The following is a 12,938-nucleotide window of genomic DNA, read 5'->3' as shown; positions in this document are numbered from 1 at the left end:
TTTTTATTTTTTGTAAGAAAACTGTCAATTCGATTTTCTCAAAATTTGGCGTAATGTTGAAAACAATATTTTTTATAAGTAAAAAATAATAGCTTCTATTATCTCAAATTTTTGAAAAGATATTTGAGTCGAAAATCATTTTTTACCAACTTTTATTAACTTTTTTTAGATTTTTATTTTTTATAAAAAAAACTGTCAATTCGATTTTTTTCAAAATTTTACTGAATTTGAAAACAATATTTTTTGAAAGTTGAAAGCAAATTAAAGTCAATATCTCAAAGTTTTGAAAAGACATTTGAGTCGAAAATCAATTTTTACCAACTTTTATTAATTTTATTTTTAGATTTTTATGTTTTATAAAAAAAACTGTCAAAAACATTATTCTCCGTTACACAAAATTATTTTGGAGATGAAATCATATTTTAGTCGTAAAATTTTGGAGGTGACAATTTTTTTTTTTCAGTTTTTTTGATTTATATGATTTTTTTTCAAAAAATATACTTCTTTGATGTCACGTTACAATATATTATATAAAATTTAATTCAAGCCTCTAGCGTTTTTGTATGATATTTAGGGTTAACTCAAATGTTCACCTTTTTTTCAAACTGCTATGGTAAAAAAAACACCCATGCAATTTTCTTGAGAGCCCTTTCTGAATCTTTCTGTCTTATTATCTGTATAACAAAATTTATTTAAAATCGATATCTCTTCTGGTTCTTGAGCTATGGACGACGAAAAAACGTCACGAACGTACGTACACACGCACGCACAGAAAAATCTAAAAATCTTCTATTTTAACTCTAGGGACCTTGAAACGTCGAGAAATGTCAACATTTTCAATTTGATAAATCGTACCCATTACAATAACTTCTTATGGGAAGTAAATAAGGTTGAAAACGAGTATTTTTAAAACTTAAGCAGTTCAAAGTTCGGATTCGAAATCAGCACTTAAAATTAACTCCAAAATATATTTTTAAAAACTTTGAAAACATTAAAATTGAAGTGGGATCAAAACTTCATATAGATTCAAATGAGGAATCAACTATTTTTAGCTATCATTAGTTTTTGTCACTGAGCAGGTTCAATCGACATAAGGGACTTTGGAAGATGGACTTGTACTTGCCTGAAGACTGTTTTGTAGACAATTATGTTTTTGGTAGTTTTTGCGCACGATTATTAACTGTAGGTAGAGATTAATGAAGTAAAGTTTCTAGTATCAAGTTTATTGCACTTGTTGCCTTGGTCAAAATGTATGTTCAAAAAATGCATGTGTCTAAACCTGCCCATTGCAACCAATCATTGGAATTTTTTGACAGGTTAGTTTTCATTGAAAAATGTCTGGTACCAAGCATTTCTTCATTGGAATCAAGTATTTGAGGTTAGAGTTGATTATTGGAAGTAAAACTGACAGGTGGGAATTCAAAGAAAATGAAACACTTTGAGTGGAATTCTTATGTTCCGAAATGTGAAATCAGCAAACAGCTATTTATTGTAAACGATTTCAAAATTAAAAATGAACTTAAAGAAAAGTTCTGGGTTAAATAATGTACTTTTTTAGTAGACAAAAAATCTACAACTCATCAGCTTCAAAACGACAGCAAAAATAACAAATTTTGAATTTCTTACTCGCTTTTGAATCTCGAAAAAATGTTCAATAATGAAAACCAATGATAGCTATGATTCGCACCTCATTCCCTCGAATACAAAGAATATAACCTGGTAGCGTTCCTAGATATTGAAGGAGCTTTCAACAACGTTAGTTACCAGGCGATCACAACAGCAATGGATAAGCTGAAATTAGAGAAGTCACTCATAGATCTTATAAGTCTCATGCTCAAAGCAGGACAATAATTTCTAACATGAGAAGTTTTACTACCACCAGATTGGTGAATCGAGGCACTCCCCAAGCTGGAGTCCTTTCGCCTCTTTTATGGAACATGGTAGTAAACGACTTACTTACAACATTGGAAACAGAAGGTTTCAAGGTGATTGCCTACGCTGATGACGTTGCGAAGCACCCCCAAGTTCTCTCGGAACTCCTACAAAATGCCCTAAACAGGCTAACTAAATGGGCTAGTCAATGTGGATTGGACGTCAACCCACACAAAACAGAATTAATACTCTTCTCGAGAAGATATAAAATTCCTCAGATTAGCCCACCCAAGATTAAAGGAATACCATTAAGCTTTTCCGACCAAGCTAAATATTTGGGCCTCATTTTAGACAAAAAACTAAATTGGAAGGCAAATATTGATGAAAGAGTCAAAAAGGCTACTGTAGCGCTTTTTACTTGTAAAAAGGCCATAGGATCAAAATGGGGCTTCTCCCCAAAAATAACCCACTGGCTATACACTTCGGTAATCAGGCCGATCTATGGAGCCGTCGTATGGTGGACCGCACTGGATAAGATGGTAAATCTAAATAAACTCATTAAAGTCCAGCGGTCAGTAGGTATGTGCATCACAGGAGCACTTCGCACAACACCAACCGCAGCACTGGAAGTGCTTTTAAACCTAACACCACTTGACATCTTCTCTAAAAAGGTGGCTGCCAACTCATGTGTAAGGCTTAGAGCCACCTCTCAATGGACCAGTAACAATACTGGACATACAACCATTCTAGACAATTTCAGATCTATCCCAGATCGCTTAGACTATACCACCCCAAAAATGGTATTTGGTAAAAGATTCCATGTGTCCATCCCTTCAAGATCCTACTGGGAAGAAGAGGGACCCCTGGAAGACGATGCGGTACACTTCTATACTGACGGTTCAAAGACCGATCACGGAGTTGGAAGTGGTATCTTTTCAGAACAACTGAATCTCAGTCTATCCTATAGACTTCCCAATCAATGTAGTGTATTCCAGGCAGAAGTAATGGCGATTAAAGAAGCACTATCCTGGCTCAAAGAAAACGTTATATCTTGTAAGGATATACGAATCTTCTCAGACAGCCAAGCCGCTCTTAAATCTCTCGCGTCTGTCTCCACAAACTCTCGAACAGTCCACGATTGTCAATCATCTCTGAAGGAGATGACGGAACAGTTTAACATTCACATCATTTGGGTGCCGGGCCACAGAGACATTCCGGGAAATTGCAAAGCCAAGTATTGACTTAAAACGGTCAAAAGGCTTGATATCACTAAGCAGACAAAGTATAAGCTCTACAATTGGAGTAATAACGGGACACTGCCTCATAGGTAGACATGCTCTGAGGCTAGGGGTCTACACAAATGACTTCTGTAGAAGCTGCATGGACGAGGAGGAAGAGGAAACAGTCCAACACCTTCTATGTACATGTCCAGCACTCTCCATTAGAAGGAATTACTTTCTCGGTAATCCCTTCTTGGATAATACCAGTGAACTGGCAAATATTGACACAAAACGTCTCTCTAACTTTATTAAAAGTACAAAATGGTTTGTTTAAATTCATTACTCTCCCATGAGTAACCTCATTAGTGGTATCACAATGGACCCTTGAGGTCTACGTGTGTCAATGATATCTGGACAGCCACTCTAACCTAACCTAACCTATGATTCGCACCTAAAAGATTAATTCTATCCAAAAGACAAAGAATTGTATTTTCCAAATCATTATATTCATAGTTAAGAGATATGTTGAGTTTTAACATAGCCTTAAAAACTTTGGCACAATATTTTAAACAACCTTTTCTTAAATTTTCCAAATATTTAGCAATTTACTATCGAATTCAAAATTTAAACATTTTTTTGATGTGCTAATAAGCTTTTATAAAAAAAATTTCTAAACACTGACAGTTCGTGAAAATAAACCGAGCAAACTAACTTTAACGGACATCTGAACGTAAAATGGACCACTTCACCAACTGCTCTTATAAGAAATTTTGTCTTGGTAATGACGGATACCATATGGATTAACCAATTTGCTAAAAGTTAGAGTAGCCTTTCTATGATTTAATCGTTGGAAAATGTAAATAGGTAGTAAGATGTTAAAATCGTTTAAAATTTGCGAAATCATATTGTTATCTCAGTAAATTATATATATCTTTCTGACTAAATTATAAAAATTGAGAATGAATTGAAACAGACCCCAACAAACTTCTGGGATTTCGTGAAAAGTAAAAGAAAAACTGACGGTTACCCAAACTCTGTCTTTTAATAACACAACAAGTCATGACTCCTAAATAATTTCAAATATGTTTGCTAATTTCGTCAAAGATGCTTTCGACGTGCCTCCTTCTTTTCAAATTCCCGATTCATTCTTTCCAGCCCAAAATTATCTACACCTTAACTCACTTGACTTGACAATATGGGAGGATTGAATTGTTCGTTGTGTCTCAGAACTTGATGACTGTTTTTACCCTGGCAATGATGGAGTACCATCATGTGTTTAAAAAAAAAAGTGTGTCTCATTTATCGTACCCTCTGTTTGTTTTGTTCAATGAGTCTCTTAGAAGCTCAATTTTCCCACTATTATGGGAAAGTGCATTTATAACTCCGTTTCATAAAAAAGGGTCTAAGAATGAAATAAAGAATTACCGGCCGATTGCCAAACTCTCCGTTATTCCCAAACTATTGGAGTCCATTATCTGTAAGATGTTATCCTTTAATTGTAATTCAATTGTATGTGAAAGTCAACATGGTTTCGTCCAAAATAAATCAACAATCACAAACCTACTTCACTTCACTTCTTTCTGCCTTGACTCCTTCGAAGATCGTAAGCAAGTAGATTGCGTATTCACAGATTTCAGTAAAGCCTTTGACAAATTTTATCAGAAGACTTTAATCCATAAACTTAAGGCCTTAGGGTTTAACTACAAATTCTTCACGTGGATCTCGTCTTATCTCAAGAACAGAAGTTATAGCGTTATATTCAGAAATGAATTCTACGACCAATTTTACGTCAACTTTGGTGTTCCACAGGGTAGCCATTTAGGTCCTTTATTATTTATCTTATATATAAATGACATAACATCCGTTATAAAAAAAACTCCTCTGTTTTAATATACGCTGATGACATTTAAATTTTCAAATCTATTAGATCAATTAATGACTGCTCAAAGCTTCAAGAAGATCTTCATAGTTTTAGGGAATGGTGCAATACAAACCGATTTTTATTAAATATTGACAAATGTAAAACTATGTGTTTTACACGCAAAAAAACAATTATAGATTATAACTATTTATTAGATTCTTCCTCCCTTTGTAAGCTTTCCGTTTTCTCTGATTTAGGTGTTGTTCTTGACAATAAATTAACGTTCTGTGACCATTATAACTTTATAGTTAAAAAAGCTAACAAAATTCTAGGTTTTATTAAACGTTTTTCTCGTGACTTTCGTGACCCATACGTCTTAAAACTTCTTTATGTATCATTTGTAAGGCCAATACTTGAATACGTCTGTGTTATATGGGCACCATACTATTCAGTCCATATTGACAGACTTGAAAGTATCCAAAAAAGATTTATGCGTTTTTGTCTTCGTTTTCTTCCGTTTTCCCAAATATTCACACCACCTCCTTATTCTCAGAGACTTTTGCTAATAAACCTCCCTACACTTTCACAACATAGACAATATCTCCAATTTTGTTTTATTTTAAAATTAATTTATGGTTATATTATATCCGCAACAGCTCTGAATCATCTAAATTTTAGCTGTAGTCAAACTAGCATAAGAAGATTCCTTTTATTCCTTTATGTCCGATCTTTAGCAGAACTAACTATGGTATGAATAGCCTTTTAAATCAATTGATTTCAGTCTTCAATAAATTTTATAATTTAATTTCATCTGTTAATGACAATGTTAAAAGTAAACAATTTTAAGAAAGCTTTTTAAATATGTTATTGTATTTATTTATTTCAATTTTAATTAAAATTTTAAATTAAAAAATTACGTAAATAGCTATAAGTTTATATTAACGTTAGATAATTAACGGATTATATAAATAAATAAATTGCCTTTACGTTTAAAATGTTGCGCCCTTGTTTTTTCTTTAATATTTCTAACTTAATATATTTTAAAAACCTGAAGTCATAGAAAAATTTAAAGGCGAGATTCGAGTTCAAGACACCTTAATCCTTTAAAAAACTATTTCTTTGTTTGTGAAAGAGAAAAAAAATAATTTTCCTTTTATTACATATTTCTGAACAACAACAATTCGCGAAAGAATAATGCTCTCAGTCTGATCCTTTATTTGCCCTTAACCTCTTGGCGGATATGCCTATTTTCTAGAAGACTGAATATATACATAATTTAGTCAATAATTGATACAAAATAAACATACATAGTCATATACCTCTGTATTTGAAGAGGTTTGCTGAAGTCTGGTAGCTCCTTTATTCTTAAGGCCAAGTCTTCTAAATAATGCCAAATATTGTTCAGCGTCTGTAAATGCTGATTTAAAAATATGCTTGCATTTGAATCACTAAAAAAATGTTGCTGTTTGTGAGGAATAACAAAAAAACTATTCACATCCATTCCAAGAGAATCAAATGTAAGTTTTGACATATCTTTCATGAACAAAAGTTTCAAAAAACCACTTTGAATCCATCCACAACTCATTTTCGGTTTTGCTTCATAAATATTATTCGTGACCAACTTTTTTTCGAGAAAAATACATTTTTAGTCTAGTACAAGACATCTTGTGTTTATTTTATTCTTCTGTAAGGTTTTCAATTTCGCAAAAGGTATATCTTTTAAAACTTTCATGACAAAGGTTAATAGTTTGTTTTCTTATATTTTAGTACAAATCGGTTGACTTGGCTACAAAACCCAGAGTTGACCAAGAAGTTTCTTAAATCAGTAAATTAACGTCATTAAATTAGATTATGTTAAAAAACCCTAAGCTTTGAACCTCTTTTTGCTGTTGATTTCATCATTAATTTGTTGACTGATTTATTGGAACAGTAAAAATTAGAACGCCATAAGTAAAACAGTCAGCAGTTTGGTAGAAATTATGTATATTTCATCATTAAAATATATTTAAGAAAATAATTTAGCTTCAAATCTTCTTATTCGAACTCATTTCATTTCGTATTTCATATGGTAGTGGCTTTCTATCAGGATTTCGATAGTGTCAGTTCAGTGTGAAAAGCCACCACTTAATGGGAGACCTCATTTTAGTAACGTAGGATCAATAATAATGGAAATTAAGTTACACTTTTTCTAAGGTTTTTGATGGCCTTTCACGCCAGCTTTTTGAGATAAAAACTTTAAAAAAAAACTTGCTTTTAAAGGGTATGTAAATTCATAGTAAATTCAAACGTATTTTTTTTTTAATTGGCGATAGTTTAAATATTGTTCGTACCTATTTCTGGAAACATTCTCATTATTTGTAAGCCTTCATCTTCAGCTGCCATACTTAAACCTTAAAAGAACGCTAAAGTATTTATGTTAAAACGGTTAACAGAAAACCACAACAAGTTATAAAACCAATTTTTGTTTTTATTACGAATTCGTAGTTCTAAGGTTATAAAATATATCAAGTTTTTCGAATATATTAAAAAAAAAAAAAAACCTGGGATGCGGTCCGCATTGAAAACTTCAAATCCCGATTGTTGATTTGTCTCCCTTAAAACTTAAAAAAAATTATTCATAACAATTTTTGTGTGAGCTTAATAATTTGAAGTCAATATCTTTCTTTGTTCTCCTAATCCTTGAGTAGAAAACCATTTCTCACCAGTTTTTTGTTGTTTCTGTAGGTTTTCGTGTTTAAAAAAAAATTGTCAATTTTCTAAAAAAACTAAAAATTACCAACAATATTTTGAATATGGTGAAATACTTTGATTTTTACTCGAAAACCAATTTTAACCAAGTTTTCATGCAAAGACTGGTTGTTGGATTTTTATAAACATTTTACTGAATGTCGAAAAAAAAAATTCTATAAGATGAAATTAGTTTGAAGCCAATATTTTAAATTTTTGAAAAGATATTTGTTTGTTTTAGGTTTTTCTTCTTTGATAAGAAACTGTCGATCCGATTTTTCTAAAAAATTTACCTTAAGTCAAAAACGTTATACTTCGTTGAATAAAATTATTTTGGAGATAAACTCATTTTTTGTTCGTAAAACATTCGAGATAGATCACAATTTTTTTTTCTTTTCTGAGTTTTTTTTTTTTGCTTCTTTCTCCAGGATTATCGGTATAAGAAAATATATTGTTAGTCGATATCTCTTGTGGTTCTGGAGATATGGCCGACGAAGGTACGAACGTTTGTACATACGCATTCACTGACATCTCCCTTAAAGTCTCTTATTTAGATTTTAGGGACCTTGAAAAGTCGAGAAATCTCAAATTTTTTCTGTTTGCACTTTAAAATATAATTAAATTAATGTTGAAAAGCGTATTTATAAAATCGAGGAAATATAGCCAAACTTAGAGTTTGGATTTAAAATCAGCACTTAAACAAATTATTCAAAAACATAAACGAATTACATTCAAGGTTTTCCCAAGCTCTAGATTGAGTCAAATGAAAACTAACGATAACTAAGTCATCTCTTAAGTAACAAGATATTACGAAAACAAAGTGAGATGCTAAACTGATTTGAACTGTACTTTGTGAAAATGTCGAACAATAGTTTTTTAAGAACTGCGTTCCGTTTTACCCTAGGCTTATAACAGCGTTTTCAGAGAGTAACATTTAAAAAACATGAACTAATAGAACAATAATTATGATGTACGATTTCAAAAAGACTTACATTACATTTGTTGCCCAGTGATGTTAATTGTTCTTACAAATTTTCGAAGCTTATCAAATACCTTCATTTTTCAAAACTCTTAAGCCATTGAAAATAATTTTCTCAAAAGCTCACAAAGGAAAATTCATTAAAATGTCAATAATATTTTTCGTTTTCTATCACTTTTCAATAAACTTTCCTGAAACTTTTCTTTTCAAAATTTTCATAAATCATACGATGGTTGAAAATATACATAAAAACAAACATACCTATAAAAATATTAGATCCAAAAACTTTGTTCATCTTTTCGGAACTACATATGTTATCTTTAAAAATTGTAATTCTCAAAAAGTTTTTAAGTAGCCTACATTTCTACACTCACAAAAAAACAAAATACACAAAATGCTTTACTAACACTTATGTATGTTTCGTTTAACTAACTTAACTCTTTAAAAATTACATCCTTTCAAAATGTTACCTCTTTTCTGTCATTTCCTTTTTCCAATATAACTATAGGCATAGTTTTGGAGAACAATTTTCGCAAAAGAAATGGACTCGTGAAGTTGCTGGACAACGTGAAATTCTTGCCGCCTATGGTGGAGTCAAATTATCCGATGTTCGAGGCATGAGAGCTCCATTCCTTTCAGTTGGAGGCAATAAAATGTTTAAAATGTTGTACGACTCTAATTTCACATACGATTCCTCGATGCCGGTCTATGAGAATCGTCCACCAAGTTGGCCTTACACTTTGGACTACAAGATCTTCCACGATTGCATGATCCCACCTTGTCCGACAAAGAGCTATCCTGGGGTGTGGCAGGTGCCAATGGTGATGTGGCAAGATTTGAATGGTGGTCGTTGTTCCATGGGTGATGCATGCTCCAATCCCAGTGAGTCTGATGGTGTTTACAAAATGATCATGAAGAACTTTGAAAGACATTACACAACAAACAGGTAAGAAAAATTGCATATTTCTAGGAAGTTTATATTTCAAAGCTTATTTTCTGTTTGTAATCTTTTAGAGCTCCATTTGGTTTGTTCTACCATGCAGCTTGGTTCACACAGCCACATCATAAAGAAGGATTCATCAAGTTCTTAGATGCAATCAATTCAATGCCAGATGTTTGGATTTTGACAAATTGGCAAGCGCTACAATGGGTCCGTGATCCAACACCTATTTCCCGATTAAACAATTTCCAGCCATTCCAATGTGATTATTCGGTAAGTCCTTTCTTCTATATTCTTTATATAACAAGATTCAAAATATTTATTGTTCATTAAAACAGGATCGACCAAAACGTTGCAACAACCCTAAAGTATGCAATCTGTGGCATAAATCCGGTGTCCGATACATGCGAACATGTCAGCCATGTCCTGATATTTATCCATGGACAGGAAAAACTGGAATACGATCGTCTCGAGTTGACAATGACATTGAAGAATCATAAGTATTTAATTTAATTATATTGAAACAAAACAACAACACAACCGAATTTAATTTAAAAGACGACCAAGACAATAATTAAATAAAAACAAAACATTGGCTATAATTAAATAATTAAATTATTTCAAGGATTTGAAAAATAAAACAAATTAAAAACAAACATGAAATACGTTCACTCGCTGAGAATTTAAATTTTCATTCTTCTCTAAATTTAAAACAAAAATTGAAAATAATATTTATTATTTTTTGTTCTTTAATTTAAACTAAATAAAAATCATTATGTAGAAAAATAAATTATATAAAATAAAAACATCATTCATTTATGTAACCATTTAATAAAAGAAAGTAAAATAAAAACCATTGTCAATAAATTTTAGGGATGTTTTCCGATGTAGATTAATTTTAATGTTAAACCTTAGTTTTATTTAAAATTTTATAAACAAAACAAAGTTTATAAAATATAATTTTATGTGTTGTAAAAAGTTAATAAATGTTGTAAGATTTTATAGTATATAACACCATTACATAATGTTATTAGATATTCATCCTCATTTGTGATAAATATTTCACATTTTTATGTCTTAAATTTTAAGTTTTGTTTATTTTCTTTTATTTAATTAATTTGAAACAAATAAAAGCTATAAGTTCATGGTTTTTATATTGTATTTTAATTTCTTTTTGTTTAATTTTGTGTTTGTATATTTTAAGTCACAAATATATTTGTTTTGTTATTCATCAAGCCATGTTGTATTTATGTTGCTGAATGTAATATTAATAAAAACAATTACACTTAAAAACAATTTTTTAAATCGAAAAAAACACCACTAACACTTATGAATGTTTTCGTTTTGTTTAAATGTTATTTAAATAAAATTATTGTTTTGGTTTTTTTCTAAGAATACAAAACAAAACAATATAATAATTGAGTCCTAGAGTGTACAGGGTGGTGTAATGTTATATTAGTTATCATTTTTGTTTGTAGTAATGTAAGGAATAAATACGATAATTCTATTAGTCATATAAGTAATTTGTATATTTTGTTTAACCTTTAATACCTACCTATGAAAAGGTTGCTAATAAATAATAACATTATTACATACAGGGTGTTACAGAAGAAAATTTATTCAGGCATTTATTATACGAAAATCAATTTAATTTGTATCGATTTTATTTGTTCGTATTTAAAGCTTATTTACTACTTTTTGTGGCTTAAGCCCATCAAATTCTTTTGAAAAGAGTCTTTTAAATTTGGTTGACAGCTAGTCAGAATGCGAACTAGCTGTCAATATGTGAACTAACTTTAATTGTGTCAACTTACTGTCACTTTGTCAACTAACTGTCAATATGTGAGCTAACTATCATTGTGTCAACTTACTGTCGATTTTTTAACTAAATGTCATTATATAAACTGTTTATGTTATTGTAAAATGTTGAAAAAATTAGAGCTCACCCAAAAAGTTCATTAACAATTTAAAGTTGGTATTTTTGCATATATTTTGTTAAAATTTTCCAAGGCCTTTACTTATTCGTAGTTTTACCTTTTATCTTTTTTAAATCTCTATACATTTTGTTTTTTTTAAAGAAAAACACTGAGCGCTTAGATGTCAGTTTTCATCCTCCATTTTGTATTTATATTATTTTTCATTGATTTTTTGTTTTTTAATTCAAAAGCATACGCTCGTTTTTATTTTTATTAAATATCAACATTCTTTTTCAATTCCTTTTAAATTCGCTCGTTTCCAATTATTTTAGGAGCTTTATAGTATTTGAGAATCGAACGAACTTTTTTTCTACGACCCGAAACGCATTCACCCTATTTTTATAGTACTATTCTTTTAACAGCTCTCAAGGCAAGTTCTTTTCAATTCTACCTAAACACTTTATAAATAAGCAAATTTAATTGACACAAAATCAAATGAACATTGATTTCAAAGACAGTTTTTATAGTTTCCAAATTAATGTTTCAAACAATAGGGAATTCTGAAAAAAAAACTGGGAGACTCTGTTTAATTCGAATACTTATTGAACTTCAAAGTGTTCTCAAAATTTGTTTCAATTGCAAATTGAGTATAATTTTAACCAATTTAAAATCAAATTGATAACTTTGATTACAAAACATTGGGCGTTAAGATGTCAATTTTCATTTTATTTATATTATTTCCATTGACTTGTTTTTTTTTTAAATTTCAAAATTATACGCGTATTTTTAATTTTTATCAAATATCAAAATTCTTTTTACTTAATTCAATTCAAATCTGTTTCTAATAATTTAAGGAGCTTTAGCATTTGAGACGCGGACGATGTCTTTTTCTACGACCCGAAACGCAGTAACCTTATTTTCAATTCTGTTTTTTAACAACTTTTGAAGAAGGTTCTTTTCAATTTTACCTTAAGACTTAATAAATAGACGAATTTAATTGAGACAAAATCAAAATGTACATTGATTTAAAAACCAACTTCCATAATTTTCAAATCAGTGCTTCAAAAAAGGGAATTCTGAAAAAAATAGGAAAATCTGTCGTATTTCAAAATCTTTTAAAAAATGGAGCAACATTTTTACCTGTATGCAATATAGTATTATTTAAAAGCTTCCTTATTCTTTAAAATTCCTATCGAACGAATTAAACAAAACATATAAAGTTTATTTGTATCCTCATTTTATTTATGTTTTTGTTTATGATTTGTATTTTTTTTGTTTTATTATTTAAACTTATAGTAAGTTTTTTTTCTTATATTTTATTTTGATGTATTGTTATAATAATTTTATTAAAAAATACAGAAAAACAAAAAATGGAAATAATGTGCAATTAAGCAATTTAAAAAAGTATTAACATTCAATGTTA

The 12,938-nt window shown here is 30.1% G+C and overlaps 1 protein-coding gene across 3 annotated transcripts in view; it reads left to right on the top strand.

Moving 5' to 3' along the window:
* LOC129952548 (mucin-5AC) overlaps window positions 1–11,670 on the top strand; it is a 304,021-nt gene extending 292,351 nt beyond the window's left edge. For all 3 annotated transcript variants that reach the window (XM_056065182.1, XM_056065181.1, XM_056065183.1), the window contains 3 exons: window positions 9,168–9,605; window positions 9,674–9,872; window positions 9,938–11,670. In XM_056065182.1, the coding sequence (XP_055921157.1) occupies window positions 9,168–9,605; window positions 9,674–9,872; window positions 9,938–10,099 (799 nt within the window). In that variant the 3' untranslated portion in view covers window positions 10,100–11,670. The remainder of the gene's footprint in view (window positions 1–9,167; window positions 9,606–9,673; window positions 9,873–9,937) is intronic.
* Window positions 11,671–12,938: the final 1,268 nt, after the last annotated feature.

Source organism: Eupeodes corollae, chromosome 3 (genome assembly GCF_945859685.1).
Source record: "Eupeodes corollae chromosome 3, idEupCoro1.1, whole genome shotgun sequence".
In the NCBI taxonomy this organism is placed as follows: domain Eukaryota; kingdom Metazoa; phylum Arthropoda; class Insecta; order Diptera; family Syrphidae; genus Eupeodes; species Eupeodes corollae.
This window is presented reverse-complemented; position numbering and strand designations above follow the sequence as displayed.